We start from the raw sequence: 20,260 nt of genomic DNA, 5'->3' as shown, positions 1-20,260 counted from the left end.
TATCATATAACCACTCTTGGAAGACTACTACTTCTCAGATACATACCAGCTAATGCAAAGAATGATTTTTTTTTCTTTTTAAGTTTAAACAAACAGAATTTTGGGTAACGATGGAAACTACTTATTCAGTTGGAAATATATTTTATGAGATAAAGATATGAGCGGTTTCTAAATATGAAAATATGGATTCGTACTTACAAAGCAATAGGGACGGAATATACTAGCAATTACTGACATATTGTAAATACCCCCTTTTTAAGGATATTTTTAAATACCTTTTTAAATGGTATTTAAAGATAATAGGTTTCCCAGGTGTCAAAACGGAGAACATGGGCAGTGATTTGCCCCCTCCTGCAGCTGCGCAGCTCTGCTTCGAGAACCTGAATGGATCCTGTGTCAAAATTTCCTACTCGCCTGGTCCTCGCCTGATTCTGTACACAGTGTTCTGCTTTGGATCTTGGCTGGCTGTATTTGGAAACCTCTTGGTGATGATTTCGATTCTTCATTTCAAGAAGCTGCACTCTCCAACCGACCTTTTGATCGCCTCCCTGGCCTGTGCTGACTTCCTGGTGGGAGTGACTGTGATGCCCTTCAGTGCAGTGAGGTCCGTGGAAGGCTGCTGGTACTTTGGGGAGAGTTACTGTAAATTTCACTCTTGTTTCGATGGGTCCTTCTGCTATGCTTCCATCTTCCACTTATGTTTCATTTCTCTGGATAGATATATTGCAGTCAGCGACCCTCTGCTCTATCCAACCAGATTCACCATATCTGTTTCTGTCATGTGTATTGCTTTCTCCTGGCTCTTTTCTCTTATTTATTATTTTACCCTTTTTAGCACAGGTGCAAATGAAGTTGGACTGGAGGAACTAGTCAGTGCTCTCACCTGTGTGGGAGGCTGTCAAGTTGCAGTGAATCAAAGTTGGGTATTGGTAAATTTTCTATTATTTTTCATACCCACGCTTGTGATGATCGTTGTTTACTCCAAGATTTTCCTCATCGCTAAACAACAGGCTAGAAAAATGGAAAGTATGAGCAATAAAACTGTGGGATCATCAGATAGCTACAAAGACAGAGTGGCCAGGAGGGAGAGAAAAGCAGCAAGAACACTGGGCATCACAGTGATAGCATTTCTGGTTTCGTGGTTGCCATACATCATTGATTCAATAATTGATGCCTTCCTAGGTTTCATCACACCCACATATATTTTCGAAATATTAGCTTGGATTGGTTACTATAACTCAGCAATGAACCCCTTGATTTATGCTTTATTTTATCCTTGGTTTCGAAAAGCCATGAAGCTAATCATCACTGGTCAAGTCTTAAGAGAAAATTCCTCATCAATGAATTTATTTTCTGCATAGGTTCTGGTTTTAGACTGGGAGGAGATCGAAAATATATTCTCAATGGACTCGCAATGGGGAAAAAATTGATCATAAATGTGCAAGATCTTCTTAGGTAAAATAATTGAATTATGCTTCAATTTTGACCCAAACACTTAAATCAGATACAATGTTCTTTGGTAAATATAACATTAAAATCTGATTGTAATGGAAATAATGCAGCCTTGTAGTCAGACATGACTGGATTCTATTAGCAACTCTGACATTTAACACTGTGATCTTTGTTGCTTTGTTCTCTGGTCCTCATTATATTTCCCTGGTTAATAACTCCCCTCTTGCATTAGTCTTGAGATAATGTAAAAGAATATATAAAGGATCTGGTATATACTTATCATCTAAATCCTGCCTTTTATTACTTTTAACAGTTCAACCCCTGTCTATATCTTCTCTCAGCAGCTTTATAATATTTTTCTATTAAAGTGTAAATGCAATTAAGATATATATTTAGAGAGTTGGTGGCCCCTTACTCAGAGAAGATGAAGGAGTGAGCATGTACTGTCTGGTGTTCAGATTTGCAGATCTAAATCTGTGATTTCAGAGTCAGGTAAAATCAGGGATGAGATAGAGCTATTAACTGTAATATTGGTTTAGGTATTTGGGAATAACTGTAATATCAATTTACAATGTGAAAGATAACTAGCAGCATAAAGTACATTCATACACTCAGTGAGCTTCTTACTGTGACGCCTAAAATTACATTAGAGTTCAGAAGTTAGGCCGGTTAATATACATTTAAGCTAGGATTTTCAGATAGTTATTAGTTTGTTATGTTACTTTATTTTGAAATTAATTTATTTTTTATTCACTTAATTTGACCTTGTTTCAAAAGTTAATGACTGGGAGTACAAGGATACACAAAAAGCATAGCTTAAAAATGTGTTCATAAAAGAAAGAAAAATAAAATGGAGGGAATAAAATGAAGTCAAGAAAAGAGGCTACATAATGTAGTAGGACCCACAAACGTGGTTCCAAAGCACAAAGAGAAATAATTAGTTATGTAATCCATAGTGGATAAACCAAGTCAGTTATTTCAGAGAATTGTTCTTGGTAGTCAAACTGTAGGTGCTGTATGCCCCATGAACAATAAATGACTTGACTCTATTCTCTAACCTTTTTCACAAGAAGACATCAAGATTTTAAAAGTTCGATTATCCTATTTGGGTCAGGAGTAAAAATATAGCAAACATTTCTTGCTTGTTTCTTTAATTTCTAACTGATATAAATCAACATTATGTGTTAGCAACATTATGTATTATGTATAATTTCTATCACACAAATGCTTTGAATTGGTAAACCTTTTCTAAGAGTGTATTCTTTCTGATTATACCATTCTTGTGAGAAATTGTTGCCTTTACTTGATTTTACAGATGATAAAACCACCCCAGACTGCTTACTGTCACTGTACCCACAATTCTTCAGCTCCAACAGTGAATATCATCAGCTTATTTTGATACTAGAGATCTCACTATAGTAACTTTTTCTAATCCTGTGTTGCAAGCTATGGAATAATTCTACTGCCTCGTTTTAAAGATAAAGAAGCTAAATCAAAGTATTTAAGAATTCTGATGAATATTATAAAGCTTCAGGATTCAGACCAGTACTTTTTGTTTGATGCTAGTTTCATATATTTATACTTGTCTTTCCTTTCTTAGTAGCCTTTCTAATATATCCTTCCTTTCCTAGATCAGCAAATTAAACTGTCTAGTTTTATAAGTGTTTGAAAACTCTCGTTGTGAAAAACACAAGTTACTGTCCTCATTATTCTTTTCTGTGAACTACTCTGGTTGTGTGGGGACTAGTCTACAGGCCTTTGCTTCAATGAACATTAATTGAGCGTTTTCGATATGCAAAACCTGAGCTCCAGAACTAGGATCCAACAAGAAAAACAATTTCAACCTAATCATTATTTATCTATGTTTATGGGACACTCATTCTGTGCTTGAAACTGCCTTGCCTGCTCTTAATCTTCATGACAACCCTATGAGCAAGGGAATGTTATTACTTCCCTTTTAAAATGAGGAACCTGAGGCATAAAGAGGTAAGTCACATGCCCAAGGTGGCATACTTCTTTAACAAGAAACCAGTATAAACACCCGAGGGCCACAGCGTAAGTGTCATAACGACGAAAGATTCCTCCTTTCATAAAAGAGAATTGTCCTCTGGAAAGAGCCCCCTCTCTAACTGTAGGAAATTGGTAGCTCAATTCAAGAGACAAGAAAATTTACCAAATGAAAATGTTATGTTCTTTTCACATTCCCCTTGTCACTCGGTCATTGGACTGTGATGAAGGACTCACAAAATATTGGAACTGAAAGATACTTTCAAAATAATCTATTCTAAGCCATGCTTTTTTAGGTGCAGGCTATGGCTTAAGTACCCTGAGCAAGGTCAGACAACCAGAGTCTCATGAATTCATGTAGAGGGCTAGCCAGTCTCCAGTGGTATCTATTTGTTCACGGGGCCTGGATGGGTCCATCCTCATCTCCTCCAATATCTGGTCACAGCGCAATCTCCCTTTCTGAGGATTTTCCCTCAACTCTTCTTCATTAGATCTGGCTTACTGGGTCTTGTAGACTTATGGCCATCTATTTTATATATACATATTTCTCAATTAGCTTTAAGGGGTTTATAGGATTTCAATTATATTGAGAAATTTAACTAGAATTACAATTCTGGTTTTTTTTTTAAAATCCCTCAGAACTTTAAAAGCATTTCTCCAATGGCTTTTAGACCTAGTACTTATAAGAAGTGTGACGCTAGCATGATGTTCATTCTTTTGTCTTAACTTAACTTCCTCCCTCTGGCCCCTGTCCTAAGAGCTTTTTAAGATTTTCTCTTTATACTTGTTTGAATATGTTCCCTGCATGTTTTTCATTTGTCGTCCTTGTACTTGGTGGATACTTTTAATTGGAAGCCTTAAACCTTTCTTTAACCCAGAAGGAACATTCTGGAAATTGCTTTTGTTTTCTTCCTTTTACTCTTTGATTGCTCTTTCTGGAATTTAGAATTTCTCTCAAACTCTATTCATGAGAATACCTCTTAATGCTCTAATTACCTCCACTTGGGTTGTATTTTTCTCCACTCTGTTTTTTTAGTCATTTTTATCTCATGTGACTTTTTTTCAGATACGCTTTTGAAGTCATTTCAATGGGGCTTCAGATAAGATAAATAAAACTATGTGCTCAGTTATATTAACAGGGCTGATCTTCAGATATAGATACCAATTCAACCATTCCAACGGGGAAAGTGTTCAAATGCTTAAATACTAGTTGGCAAATATCTATTACCCTGAGCTGCCAAGCAACACCTTGTGACCTTATCTCTGGCTCCTCTTGCCCAAACTCCAAAGGTTCCACATGATCAATTGAACTGAAACATGAATGTAAGTCAAAGGAGGGTACCTCTACCGCCTGCTCTGTCTCTCAGAAAAGCATCCATCCTGATTGGTCATTACCTACATTTTGCCTCATTGTTTTTTGTTTTTTAGATTTTTTTAGTGCTTTGAAATATCAACCCTTAAAAATAACTCAGAAATCAAGTGTTCATTTTTTGATGAGAAATTATCCAACAATTTATTTTTGGTCATGAAAGCTTAAATATGGGAAACTTAAGAATGTATTCAAAACTACTAAATAATTATTTATTATTTATTTCTTAAGAAATGAAGGAGATTGCTCAAAGTGTATGGTTAAATGGTGGGAAGTATTCCTCAAGTTTTTCAGAAAAAGCATGAAAAATGGGACTCTAGTCACCAGATTGGTCTTCCCTTGGGAAAAATTGGCACTCTGGGCCGATGGAATATGCCACTAATTTTGGAACAGTCTGCACTGGTGCTTCACAGACGTAAAATGGCTTCACTACGTTATGTACTAGTGCATGCAGACTTGCTCTATGACTCCCTTGATCCAATTTTTTAAAATACCGTTGGCAGATTTCATAGCTTTCCACGAAGTTCTGGGTTTGAAAATCCCATATAAAAGTGAAGTCTAACTCGGATGAAAACTTTAAAGTTACACCCAGTTTAGCACTTTTAACTTTCCTATTCCTGTCAGAGCTATCCAAGCCTAGGTTTTAGGGTAGGATACTAGAGGGGGATGGGTGATAACTCTGCTTTTACAGTTCTTTTCCATCTCTTCTTGTAATGCCACTCGCCCTCCATAGAAGAACAGAAATGGAATATGGAGAATATTAATAGTGGCACAAAATATTTCTCATGCCTGGTGGTATCATAGTCCATTTTGAACAATGCCCTGAATGTGGCAGTCATCGAAATATAGGCACTGTTAAGAGGTACATTTGTGACTCACATCAGTGATTCATTTTGGGAGAGCCTGCCCACGGCCTAGTTCTCTAATGTGGGTGAGCCATTGCAGTTGACCTCTTTCAACCTCCCTTTAGAGTCTATGAGTAGAAAGCTTACAGGCTTTTCCTCCTTGAGTCCCATTGTCCAGAGGAAAACTCCATTGATGAAGGTATTGGTGACATGATTCAAGTTTGAGTCTCTCTTTAGATCTGCTTATTCAATAGTCTTGCAGACCTGCCCTGTGTTTATGTTGAGCAGAGGCAAGTAGAATTGGGGAGAGATGGCTGGGAGGAGAAGTGGGCCAGCAGCGGGAGAAGCCTATGCTGTCACTATTTCAAGTGCAAAGAATCATTAGTTTCATGTGGGCTAATACACACATGGAAGCCAGTCAGGCTTGGCCTTTCTGGCCGGCCTTCCATTTTAGAGTACACAGAATGTCTGTGACACATGGCATAGGACTTGAGGAAGATGTTGAAAAAGTCAGTACAGTGCTGATCACAAGATTAGGAATCTGGGAATGAAAGTGCCTCCTGCAGAGATACCTGAATAACCCAAATAAACACTGCATGACAGAGTCATTATTGAAGGCTCAATACAGAGATGTTGTAGGCATGATCACCAAGTGAAGGTTGTAAGGAGACCAGATTTGGTTTCAAATGATTATACTTCTTTTCTTCTACTCTCTCCTTCTCCCAGGGGAATAGAGTAGAAAGCAGAGTGAGATAAGGAATAAATACCAAAACATGCTCCTTCCCTCAAACAAGGCTTTTCAAGCTGAGACCGTGCTAGCACTGGGCACAATTAGATATAGACTGTAGTTCTCAAATGGAGCAGACCATAGTGAAAATCTTTAACACTCACAGTGACTTCACAGCTCTCCCTGAGATCTCATGAAGAGATGACAAAGGGAGATTTGCTCATGTGGAGACTGAGATTGGAGAAAGATTAATTTTGTGTTGTTTCTCACCCCAATAAAAATATTCCATATGTAGTTAACGTACATTTCTAAAAAATACTTGTTAAACACAATCGAATTATGTGAGAACTAAAATAAGAAAAAGCTCAGTTATGCAATCACTTAAAAATTTGCTTAGACTGTTAGTTAAATATATTAACTGTGTATTATCCTTACTATTTGCTGTACATTTACAGTTTAACACTTTGACTCTGCTTTGTGTTCAGGTGCTTCTTGCCTCTTATGCTGAGACAAGTGTATGAAACACTTCTCTCCCCTTGCTCTCATTAACAAACACCTCAGTTTGTCCACTGGAAGAACCACAGAGATCATTAAGGCATCTTTCTGCAATGTTTGTTAGTCTATCTTAATGAGGCCTATATCACACTCCCATACGCTGGGGAGATGATTTACTTAATAGGCTTTTATTTTAGAAATGTGTTAGAAAGGGTAAAATTCGCAAGCTAAAGGTTAAGTGTAGATATCAGACTGAAAACTTTAGATGATGCAAGATAACAAAAGTTTGCCTCAGAAGCCGAACTTGGTGTTAGAATCATAGACCCCTGAGAGACATGATTGCTGCATAATCTTGATCTTTAATTGTTGCAAATCCATATACTCAAGGAGGTCTTATGAGCAAGATAAGAAGCGTCATATGTGTGCAAGAATTTTAGAGGCCTTAGGAAGATCCTCCAATTTATATCTCAGCATGGGGCTAGAAAGTCTTTATTGAATAACCTCAAATATGAAAGTAAAAACAACTTAGATTTCTGTGATGTTTTCATAGGTAGCAAAAAAGGTAGAAAAATGCAGGACAATACTTTTCATAATATATATTTGATATTAATTTTTGTATATGGTTGATTTCTTGAATATCTACTTCTATTGGCTCATGTCAGGTTATTATCATTCATTACTGCTTCACTGTCTCTAATGTTCGGAGTTCATGAGATACTGCTCTAGTGTGTTTTGACAGATATAATATTTTTACCCACTGGCAATATATCACCTTTACTATTAAATATACAACGGGGTAAGAACAGTGATTCCTAGAAATTTGGGTTTTTGAAATAATAAAATTGGTTAAAAATTTGGGGAATCAACAAATAATAATCAAATTATAACTTTAACAGTGAAGAACATCAAAAATAGCAACAGCAACAACAACTTCATGTACTTTGCCAATATTTCATAAAAGCATGCTTTAATATCTAAAGTATAGGAAAGACATTATTTAACAAAAAAGGACAGTCTTGCAAAGTGAATAAATCTTCTCTTATGAAGCACTTGTTTCATCAATCTTATTTTTCCCCTTTTTCTGACCAGGGAAAATTTTGCCACAGTCCAGTTTCTGAGACTGACATTTCTACGCAACTGAGTTAATATTTGAAGACAACAATGAAATGAATAAATACTGATAAATAACTTTAGAAATATGTTTCATTCTGTGTAGGTTCTGTGCACCCGCTAGGACCTGGCCTTCACCTGAGGTCTCTGCTTCCCAGTAGGCAGAGTGACAAGGTGGCCATGCATCCCCCTTACTCCTCTTCATGACGTTAGAGCATTCTCTCTCCTTCTTCCTTAAATCCCCTAATATCATCAGATTGTGTCACTCAGGCCTCTCTTCAATACTGTTAAGCACTGACCACAGGGTCCTTTTTCCACGTTTCACCTTCATTTTAACACCCATCACTGTGTTATTACCTCTACTACTACTTTCATTATCTACAACATGTAAAATATAAACATTGGCTATGAGTACTTTAGAAGTATCAGTACATTAAGTCATCATAATAACCCCATGAAGTAAGTAGTATTATTATATCGCTGTCACAGCTGAGAACACTGAGTCCTTGGGAGGTTAAGAAGTTGGGGAGAACCTGGACACAACCCTAGGCAGACTGCCTCGAGTCCATGATCTTGACCATGTGCTAAGTTGCCTCTCAGGTTCTAGATGTCCTGTCCTTTGAGGATATCCCCTCCCACCCTACCCCAGTCTCTCATTCACATGGTCATAACCTAGGGCTTGCAGTTAGTTCACTTCTCTGAAACTTTGGTCCTTTTGGAAATCAGAACTTTAAATTTTAAAAGGCACATCCATATTTATTTTGAATATACCAGTAAAGTGTGTGAAGCACTTGTAATCAACACATTGCTATCTGTGTACCAAAGTATCAATGTTCAGACAGTGGTAAGAAGTAATGCTAGAAATAACCTCATGTTGGTGTTTGTCACCAAATTTATAACGACACAAGCTTCCAGTTTTATAGCATTTGGAATTTCAGAATTTGGACTTATACTAAAACTTAAAATCTCTCCATTTTGTGTATTTGATCACTTTGCAGGCTCACTTGTTCTCGAAAGCCAACTACAAGTAACTTTTAAACTCTCACTTGCCGGATGTTGTAACTCTCCTCCTCACCAAGCTTAAATGCCAACACCAGTCATTCTAATCACTCCTTAGAAATAAAGTTGATTGGAAGAAAAGATCATTCACTTGTAATTTTTTCTGTTAATGATTACCATATTCTCTCTGTCTGTCTATTTATCTATCATGTATTATCTACCCTATACTATACTATCTTACTGGTTTTTACATAGTAACTCAGTTTTAACTGTACGTTTGGTCCTTTATCTATCTTTACTCACGCAGTTCTATAAGATAGATAAAATTACTCCCATATTAGAAATGAGTAATCTGAAGCTGGAGGAATTTAGTGTGTTGTCCAAGATCACAGGGCCAAGATTTATCCTCAGAGCTTTCAGAGTGGAACTCCTGTGCAATGATTCTCTAGATACATTGCCTTTCTCTCTTAGAAGATGAGCTCTCCCTACAGCTTATACCCAACATATGTACTGACACTCTTTGTCTTTTTTCAAGAAATAACATAAAGAGTAGAAAAAAACAGAAACGGAAGGTAAAAGAATGAATTGATACCTCCCATAGCTCCTGATCCAGCAAATTAATATTAGAGAAGAGTTGGAGGATCTTAAAGATGTGCTGCAAATATTTATATTAAAAATACTTAACGTTAAGATATAATTCCTCAGATACTTTAATCACTTTAAGATATAGTCCCTAAAATATACCAATGAAGATACAGTTTTGCTTCATTAGATAAAAAAAAAAAATGCTTCAGATATATATACTCAAAGATATTCTGTGAAAATAAAATTAGATGCACAGACAGACCTAACTTCAATGCTCAGATGAGAATAGAGATGTGTATTGGTAATAGTAATTTTAATGTATTTATATCATCACAAATATGGCATACAGAAGTATATACATATATAGCATTCATAATTATGTATACTGTTTTATAATCTGGGCTAGAGATTGTTGGTTTTTTGTTTTTAGTCACAAAATATATTGTGGTTGTTTTCCCATGTCAATGTAAACAAAATCTTTTAGCCAATTTTAAAGGCTTCATAACATTCCCTTACATAGGTAGAACATAATTTATTTAATTTATCCTATATCGATGTAGGTTTTTTCCAGTTAATAATTAAGACTTATACAATGAATGTCCTGGTCATGAGTGCTCCTTTGCCTGGCTCTTTTCTTAGGATTACGTGGTTGAAATAGAAGTATAGAGTCACGTGGCATGTATGATTTAAAGTTTCATATAAATATTTTAATTCATCGCAAAAAGGAGAAACTAAATTCTATTTTCCATAGATCTATATGAGCATGTTGAACTCTCATGGGAGTACACAATTTCCCACACTCTAGTTAACATCAAGTATTATTGATCCTTCTAATATCTGCCAATTTGATATATCAAACTCTATTACATTTTAAAATTATTGTACAATTGGAATTTTAATGTATTTTTTGGACATTTGTAATTTTCCTCTGAAAAATGGCCTATTCGTTCATTTAGGAAATGTTACTGCTTCCTTACTATTTTGTAAAAAGCTTACACTTTTAAACCTATTAACTTTTTTCATCACGTATACTGCCAAGGATTTTTCTCATTTGTCTTTTTTTCCCCTTAACATGACTGTTTTCTTTTGAAGGTTAAGTATTTAAATAGAGTGCATGAATTTCTGTGGGTTTTCTGTTATAATTATACCAATGAAAAATTTCAAAAATTATATTTTCTCTAATTTTTTAACATCTGAAAGAAATCAGTTTTGGTTTTCTAAAATGAATGAAACAACATGCTTAACAACATACTCTCCCAAAATTATATGACACATTAACATTTCTTGAATAATCCATCTTTTTCCCATAATATACAATACATTGTAATTTTTGTCATGGACAATCTATAAACTTTGGGTAGTGTTACTAGAAAAAAAAATGACAGAAAATTGAAGTCTATTCTGCTGCTAGGTAGAACAACACACCTCATGGAATAAGAAAACAATCATTCAAGAGACAATCTCTATTGCAAAAATTGTACCATTTGCTCAAGGTTATTTCCATGATCACAAAATATGCCCCCAACATATAAAATATGAATCTTGTCCTGAGTCAAAATGGCTTGTGTATATGGCTCAGAGACCTCTAGGAGCTCCAGAAAGACCAACACTCAGAAACAAGCTACTCAAAATGAAAGCAGAGTTAACAAATCCACAAAATGACAAGAACTACAAAATTGTCACAGTGAACACAAAATCAGGAAATCTTTGAAAATGAAAGGAAGGTAAGCTCGGTAGGCAAGGTAAGAAAGATACGGGAGGTCTGCAAAGATAAAATAATTAAGAACTGACAGAGCAGGGAAGTGCGCAGATTTGAGGAGATAGAAATTATGAGCTTCGTGTTCACCACTCTTAATAGATACATATCTATCAAATGCTTAGAGAATTTCAATTCACCAAGAAATGAAAGCATAAATTGTGGAAATTGAGCTGCCATTTTTCCTCACCTATTTAATGAATCATTACCATGCACTGTATTTCATATCATAATTATTGAGAAGTTTCCATTATGTAACCATGTCAACTTCATATCATTCAAATTATCAATTTGAAATTTAGGCTTATTTACAAATTAAGTTATGGTTCATAAACTGTCATTTATTACTTGGCACTTATAAGTTTTATTGCACTTCTAGACAAAGGGTAAAAAAATCATGAATCAAATGATTTACAGCAGAATTATAATTACTGAAACAGCAAAATATCTCATAAACATAAGAAGGGATTATAAAACCCCAAAAGCAATCAGTGAATGAATCAAATACCTATGGTAACCATGAGATCAAAAACACTAACTGTGAACTCAACGTACTAGCTGCTTTTCTCTCTCTCTTACCCACCCTGGTCTTTCAATTCTCTGATAATGTAGTTTCAATCTTTTTAGTCTGTTTTCCAGCCCCCTGACCCCCAAAATATATTGAATCATCTTAACATGAGAGATGTGAAAATAACAGAAATTTTATCAATATCCAGTTTGATTTACAACAAGCTGACACCTATGGAGCAGAGAGCAGTTACTTATTCCTCCATTCCATCCTCATGGGCACCTGTATGCAAGGGGCAGGATCCATGAGATACCGAAGCAAATGGCTGACACAGACATCATAGGGACATCAAGCATAATAGATTGACTGCTACCCAAATGTTTTCCCTAGAGAAATTAAGCAAAGCAAAGAGAAGGAACAACAACAACAAAAAAAGCTACAGCCCCATGAAGTCAATCACAGAGAAATTTTTGACAAGTTGAGAGTGAGTAGAAGACTTTGTAAGGAAAGAAGAAAAGAAATCAAAGAAAACAAAGATGTTTTTAGGTTAACAAGGGAAGAATAAAAAAGAAAATTGAGGGAGGGAAGCGTCTGTAGGGGGTGGGGTGTGGTGAGCTCTGCAATACTTAACAAATAGGATTTAACATTTATTAGTCACATAATTTTGAGGGGAAGTATCAGGGAATTACACATAATAATATAATTGAAAAACTGATTTAACCTATTAACTTTGAAGAATATGTTTTTCTTCTTAATAATAGTGGATGACTTGATTTTCAAAATCTCATTTCATTTGAACAGTGTAAAGATATCTTCAACTATCTCAATCTAAATGCTTACATTTGTACAAAGAACAAATTCATTGCTGATGAACAGTGCTTGAAAACCTGTCCACTTACAATAACTTTTATGGCTTTGCTAAACCATGACTAAAATAAAGCATAAATCAAAGCTCATGGCTGAGTTATAATAAGCATAGCAACAGGAAATCTCATAAATATAGGCAGGGGTTATAAGCCCATAAAGGCATCAATAGTGTGTCAATACAAGAAGGTAATCACAAAATCATAAATGCTACCACTGTCATCCCCATGGTTTTAGCTACTTTCCTCCTCTCTCTCTTGGCCACTCTGGATTTATAACTATCTGATGATGATTCTGTATTGCCGGCAGTAATTACAATCCTTTTAGCCTGTTGTCTATCAACAAGAAAAATATTACTATAGAGAATGATCATTATGAGGGTAGTTATAAAGAAGAACAGAAAATCTATCAACACCCAGTTTTGATTTACAACTGTCTGACCACATCCTATGCAATTGAAGACACTATCTTTCTCCCAACCCTAGGTCCCCGAGGCCTAGGACAGGAAAGCAATGATTGAGGTAGGAAAGATAAGAGTGCTAAACTGAATGTGATTTTACACTTTTAATCTGAATTACGTAGAACTTATTATGGGTTTATAAGTGTTGGGAATTGAATGGAAACCAATATGATTTGCCCTGTGTGTCATTAAAAGATGGGGAAGCAAGTGTCAATAGAGCAAATTTACCTGCACTAACAGATAACATGGGGAAGTCACTTCGATGCAATAAGCTCAGACTGTCCCAAATCTAGGGACATATTCAATGACCCAGGCTTCCTAATCAGAGGAGAGGGAAGGATGAATTTAATGACTAGAGTCCTATTTCTTCATGCTTTTCCTGAATAATTTGAAGAATACTGCCCACTATCCTCCTCTTCAAAATTTGACCACTTATTGTGAGTCAATATTCAGGGTTGATATTTCAAAATACTAAAAAATTGAATGGCAAGATGGAGGTAATGACCAATGAGAATGGATGCTGTTCTTAGAATCAGGGCAGGGCCTGGAGATGCCCTCCATTGCCTTATATTGCTTTTGCAGTTGTTGGAGAAGGTGCAGCTCATTGCAATATGCTCCGCTTCTCTATATAATTTTGTCCTGTCAATTTCAGGCTGTCTTGGTTGCTCTCCAAAGCTTCAAATAGTTGTCCTATGTGTTGAATTGAGTTTTATAATTGCTCTCAGTGAGAGGGATGGTTTGATACAAGCTCTTTCATCATGGCCCACATCAGATTTCCCTCCTGCATAGCACATCTTTTATCAATTTGTTAGAGTTTATTTTGTGATTTTGTCATATTTTTGTCATCATTTCTTTTATAATTCTTTCTAATTTTCATTTTGATTTCTTCCTTATTCCAAAGCCTTCTGTATTGAACCGTCTTTTCTACAGCCTCGGATTCTCTGTCTCACACTTTGACTGCTTATTCTGACTAAGCCACCACTAAAGCCACAAACCCATTAGTGCCATGTAATTCTGGTCTCTGAGGCTGATTTGCAGAGACTCTAGCATCTCCCACAACTTTCAGACTCAGCAATATGGTAATTTACCTCCTCAAAGGTGATTGAAGTGGCAGGTGAAGATAATCAGGAATTTTAAGGAATAAACTTTCTGTAAAATGAATTTTGACCTGTGGGGACAGTAGCCAGTGTCAGCCAGCATAAAGGTAATGTTTTTATATGACTTATTAGTAGACTTCTGTTGAACCAATGCTTGAGTTCTTGGTAGCTCGAGAAGTAGATACCAAGATTGTACAGATCTAGAACATCCAGTTTTTAAAGTGGTTCATACCTCTCTACTGAAGTCTTCAAATTTGATTATTATTTTCTTGTATATGATCAGCACAGTTATATTTAAGACTGCTAATGATATTCCACTCAATTATTTTAAAGCATCATATAGATTTTCTGTTTTTTAAAAACTTGTCTGTTATTTCCATTGGGTTTCAGTATGTTGTTATCTCCTTTTGAGAATTTTTTTTTTTTTCAGTTTGAGACATTTTATATGAAAAACTGATGTAAGAATTTGATAATGGAGATATTATTATCTTCTTTCAGAGAAAATTGACCTTTGCTTCTGGCATTTGTCTAAGAGAGTTGGTGATCTTGGATTATCCTAATCTGTTATAAAAATTAAGAAAATTCGCAGTCAAGGTTTCCCCTAATGTTTAGTGTATAGTAGTTTTCATGGTTTTAACATGAATAATGGTGCTGGTATGTCCCCTTGGCTAGTCTTTCTTGTTAGGATCTAAAATCTAATAGTTTCCTGTAGGGAGATAAAGCTCCCCAAATTCAAAAGAGTGCATGGTTTATCTCAGGAGGCCTGCTTGCATAAAAAAGAAAAGGCTGGTTCTGTGGAATTCCAGGAAGAAGAAGATTAAGTATAGATAAAGGGAGTGTCAAAGGGAGGGTCAAAGGAAGTGCCAATTGTACCTTGATCTTCAGGATGTTACTTTAATTATGTTATCTTGGGATACCAAAAGGAACAGATTATGTATAAAAAGAAGGATAAGAAATAAACTCGGAGAGAAAGTTGTGAGATCTGCTCTCCCTCCTGCACCCTGTCTGTCTTCTCTTTTTTCTCAGTCCCCGCTCCCCCATTCAGGTACCCGGTTTGACTTGGTCGGCTGGCTTCCGACAGTTTCCAACTAACCCTATGAGATTATAAAGAGTTCTGCTTAGTTTCTCATCCTTTTGAATGTTTCTTTTGGAACTGCCTGATATCCGTTTAAAACAGTTTCCCTAAATATTAGATTCACCTCTTTGAATTACCTTTTTTTCTGAATCCTGGATAATTCTTGACTAAGCTTAAATCTTTCTAATATTTTAAAGATTTTAAAAATATCTTTTCCAGATTTTCTACTTGTCCTCAGCAGGAGAATTGGTCTGTGTAAACTATCTGCCATTACCGGAAGCAGATGTCCCACATGTAGAATTTTTAATAATCATAATAGGAGAATTTTCTTAGGTGATACATGTAGTTAAAACCGAAGTCACTGAGTACATTTACATCTTAAGTAAACTAAATAATCAAGAGAAATATACGTCTGTAATCTCTGTTTCTATGTGTCATTGGTTTTTGGCACTAGTTATCAATAGCACCAAGGCAAACTTATATAAATTTGTTTTTATTCATATCAGCTGCAAATAATAACTTAATTTCCTATTTTTGATTTTCTATATCTAGTTATTTCTCTTGTATAATTGCATTCATTAGTACTTCTGAAACAGTATTTATGCAATGTGATAATATTGAACCATCTCGTCCTTATCTGGACCCTGAAAAGAATGCTTCTACCTCTAGTTATGTGCTTAATTTTCATGATAAATACATTTTTTATCGTACTAATGAAGGAAACTATGAGCCATCAGAACTTAGAAAAGCAGAACATAGGCATAATCCAGGGATCTTTATTCTAATGCTTAGTAGTAACATGATCTGGTGTGTTAGTTTGCATTCTCGTGAGTGATGATATGATGGATTGAGCCCAACCTAGCGATACGTTTTCCTGGAATCATACTTCCAACTTTAATTCAGTCATCTATGGCCAAAGAGGTATCATCCGGTACTAACAAAGGCATTATTTGCTTGTATTATTGGAGAGTTACAATCAGCATATCTGTGGTAGTCACACTTAGGAAAGATGATCATGATATATATGGAAGAATCTAACCTCTTACTGTCTCATTCCTCTGTGAAGTTCTACATATCTACCACTTGTTCAAAAGAAGTTCCATATTTAGAATTCAATTGGAGGTTTTGTGTCATTCATAACAATATAATATTTTTCCAGGCCATAGGATAAATTTCAAAAATCTTTAATTTTTCTTTCAACTCTTGTTATATTCATTACTTATAACTTAATTTACCAAAAGTGGAATACTGTGAGACATTTTTAGACTGGGACTTTTATCTAAATCTTTCACTTAATTTTATCTATGTTTGTACTCTATACTCTAAAAATAGGGAATATCATATCATTTTTTAAATTTGTTATAGCTAATCTGATCTATTAAGGATAGTAAGTGATCAAATGAAACTCTATTTATAGACTGTTATGCTACTAATCTAACTATTGTCTTCTAATCTGTGAAGCTCAAGTCTCCATTTATGGATATTACTCCTCTTGACAAAAAAAGTGTACACACTCCTGTCTGCTTTCACAAGTCCAAACATGCTGGTAGCACCATCAAAAGTTCTTTTACCCTTAAAATTGTCTCCTTTTGCAATTTTTATCTCCTCAGGCCATGGGACTACATGCGTGAGTGAAGACAATGTTATAGAAATGACCAATACCAGGTACTGGCCTTGTGATGACAAACGAGTCTTCTTTTTACAGGATTTAGCATCTCGGACAGGACATAGCATCTTCTGTTTACAGGACTTAGCATCTTTTTCCTTCCTCAATAATATAGTTTAAAATGTGTTGTCCGTATTACCTACAAAATTGCTTCCCTTGAAAAAGGTACTATATAAAATACATTTTTTATCTTTACAAATTCCTGACACAGGCACTTCTATATCATTAATGCTCAATATCTGTTTGAACGCAACAAAAAGTCTTAGTGAAAACAAATTAGAAAAACATACGTCAATCATTTTAACTGGGCTACTCTACGGATAAACCGAAAAAGAAAATGAAAAGGAAAAATGTTTAACAACATTATTCTACAACAATTTAGTTTCATTACATGAAATATGCCGGATATGTAGTCCAAAATAACTTTTGTTGAATTAATAGTATAAAATATTCTGGGGTAAAAATGTAAAATTAGAACACATATTGTTTATACTCTTTATAATAGAAGTATTTTGTAGTAATAGCATAAAATTTTTGACTCCACAACATTCTTGGGAAGTGAAATACACATAATTTTCAAGTGAGAAAATTCGGTGTAGAAATAACCACTGCTAATGATAACTGATGATTTTTCCACTTGCAAAACTTCTGGCAATGTCTGTAATCAACACCTGATTCCAAGTCTTAATTATTGGTTGACAATGTTACAAGTGAACATTCCAAGATTCTGCCCAGCCATTGAGCAGGAGAGGCTTGCCTGTTGCACCAAAGCTCATGGAAGGTACAGACATTGAGAGAACAGGGAGAAATAGTCACAGAGGAGCAGCAAACAAACAGACCCTTGGATAGTGTCATCAAACCTGAACTATGTCTGTTATGGGCTGACTCATATCCCCCAAAATGCATATGTCAAAGTCCAAACCTCCCAATACTTCACAAAGTAACCATACCTATAGATAAGGTCTTTTCAAAGGTAATTAAGTTAAAATGAGTTTTAGAGTGAGCCCTGATTTAATAGGACTAATATTCTTATCAAGAGAGGAAATAGGGTCACAGACACACACGGAGGGAAGACCAGGTAAGGATGCAGAGGGAAGATGAGGGGATGCGCCTCAGAACAAATCGATCTTGTTGACATCTTAATCTTAGAGTTTTAGTGTCTGGAATTGTGAGGAAATAAATTTCTCTTTTTTCAGCCACACTGTTTGTGCTCTTCAGTTATAATGACCCTAGAAAAGCGGAATAGTTTGGCCAAAAAAAAGGAAGAAAGACTTTCTGAAGATAAATGAGAATTCAGCATCACAGAGAAGATAATGACAGATTTCACAACTAAAATGAAATTAAGAATTTAATAAAATTAGAAGAAACCAGAACCTGTGGTAAGGATGCGTATGGAGCATTAAGACCATTGACGTATGTAAAGCCACTTTATCATTTCTTATTTAGTACAGTAAATACCTCTACAATAGTTTAATATAGACACCTTCTCATGACTTTGCTTCTGGCTAATCGGACAACGATTTCCCCAATTTTGAAAGGTTTTATGCATTTCCTATATTTAATTTCATCATAAATTTAAAATTTAGAAAAGATACTTAAATTTCTTAACTTAGTGCTTACATTTATTCTGAAAATAAACTAATGGTTGATGAGCTACCTTTTAGAAGTTTCCCACTTAAAATGACTTTTATAGCTTTTCAAAAGCAAGGATAAAATAAAGCATAAATCAAAGGATTCATGGCTGAGTTATAATAAACACACCAACAGCAAATCTCATAAATATAAGTAGGGGTCATGAAGCCCATAAAAGCATCAATAAATGTATCAATTGTATAAGGTAACCACGAAATCATAAATGCTACCACTGTCATCCCCAGGGTTTTAGCTGCTTTTCTCTCTCTCTTGGCCACTCTGGCTTTGTAACTCTCTGAGGATGATTTTGCTTTACTACCAATATTTTCAATTTTTATAGCTTGTTGTTTAGCTACAACCAAAATCTTACTATAAAGAATGATCATAACAAGGGCAGGTATGAAAATAACAGAAAATCTTCCAAAACCCAGTCTTGATTTACAACAATTTGACAACCACCTATACAATTGAGAGCACTTACTAATTCTTCCATCCCTTCATCACTAACCCCTGTGTAGAACACAGCACCACTATATACAATGGGCAGGTTCCAGGAGATGCTGATGCAAATTCCTGACACAGACACCGTGAACTTGGTAGGATAGAGCAGAGGGTCAGTAACAGCAATGTACCTGTTGATGGAGATGAAGCACAAGTGGAAGAGAGAAGAGTAACAAAATGTGGCATCACAGCAACTGTGAAGGGTACAAAATCTGGCTCCGAAGTACCAGCAGCTCTCCACGGTGGGAGGCATGGAACTCATTCCAAAAAGAATCTGGACAAACCCTAATCCCAATTAATGCATTTATGAAACAAAGAGCTAGATATCTTCCTTTTTTTTTTCTTTTTACGAGCTCTTAGTTGGTTAAAGTAAATGTTTGGCAATTACCTGTTGGTTTCCCAAATTATTTAACCAGCTTGATATTTCTGAAACTCAAGTTTTCTAAGAACCACAGTCCTGACTCATTAATAATTTTAATATTAAAGGTGGTATTTAAGGGTGGCTCCATAGAGTAGCTGTTACCATGTCTGCTTTACGCTCAGAAGGTCCTGGGTTTGCTCCCCAGGTAGAGCCATGGACCTTACCCGGGGTGCACCAGACCCAAGGTACATACCATGAGCGTGTGGAAGTAGACGCCCCGCCTTCAGAGATTCAGTTCTTAAGGGCAAAAGGCAACAATCATAGCTCAAGGGTGGAAGTTGCGGAGGGGAGGGTGGGCAGGAATTAAAGAGGGGGAAAAAATAACAGAAAATAAAATCTTCTAAGAAAATCAATCAATCAATCAATCAATAAAAATCGAAGAATAGACAACCTGGCTTTAATACTTACTTTGGAGTTTCCGTCAAGAAAATAAGATGTTGACCTAAATATAGATATAGAAATTAATGGATTAGAATAGAGTCCAGAAATTGAGACACACATATATGGTTGAATGTTTTTTGACAAAAAGAACAAACATCATTTACTAGAGAAAGAACAGTCTTTTCAAGAAATGCTGCTGAAATTACTGAATATCCAAATACTACTTCTACCAATAGTAAAAAATTTCAGACTCACCATCAAAGCATATTAAAAATTAATATGAAAAGAATCATAAACCTAAAGAATTAAA

General features: G+C 35.4%; 1 protein-coding gene across 1 annotated transcript; it reads left to right on the top strand.

The window, feature by feature from the left end:
- The first annotated feature begins 329 nt into the window (after positions 1-329).
- LOC120596735 (trace amine-associated receptor 7a-like) lies at positions 330-1,361 on the top strand. The gene has a single exon (XM_039855199.1). The coding sequence runs from the start codon at positions 330-332 to the stop codon at positions 1,359-1,361; it is 1,032 nt and encodes a 343-aa protein (XP_039711133.1).
- The last annotated feature ends 18,899 nt before the right edge of the window (positions 1,362-20,260 follow it).

Source organism: Pteropus medius, unplaced genomic scaffold (assembly GCF_902729225.1).
Source record: "Pteropus medius unplaced genomic scaffold, Ma_sr-lr_union100, whole genome shotgun sequence".
Lineage (NCBI taxonomy): Eukaryota > Metazoa > Chordata > Mammalia > Chiroptera > Pteropodidae > Pteropus > Pteropus medius.
This window is presented reverse-complemented; position numbering and strand designations above follow the sequence as displayed.

Bases quoted from the DNA above. Each gene is read 5' to 3' on its own strand.
- LOC120596735 (XM_039855199.1), top strand. From the start codon at position 330: ATGGGCAGTGATTTGCCCCCTCCTGCAGCTGCGCAGCTCTGCTTCGAG.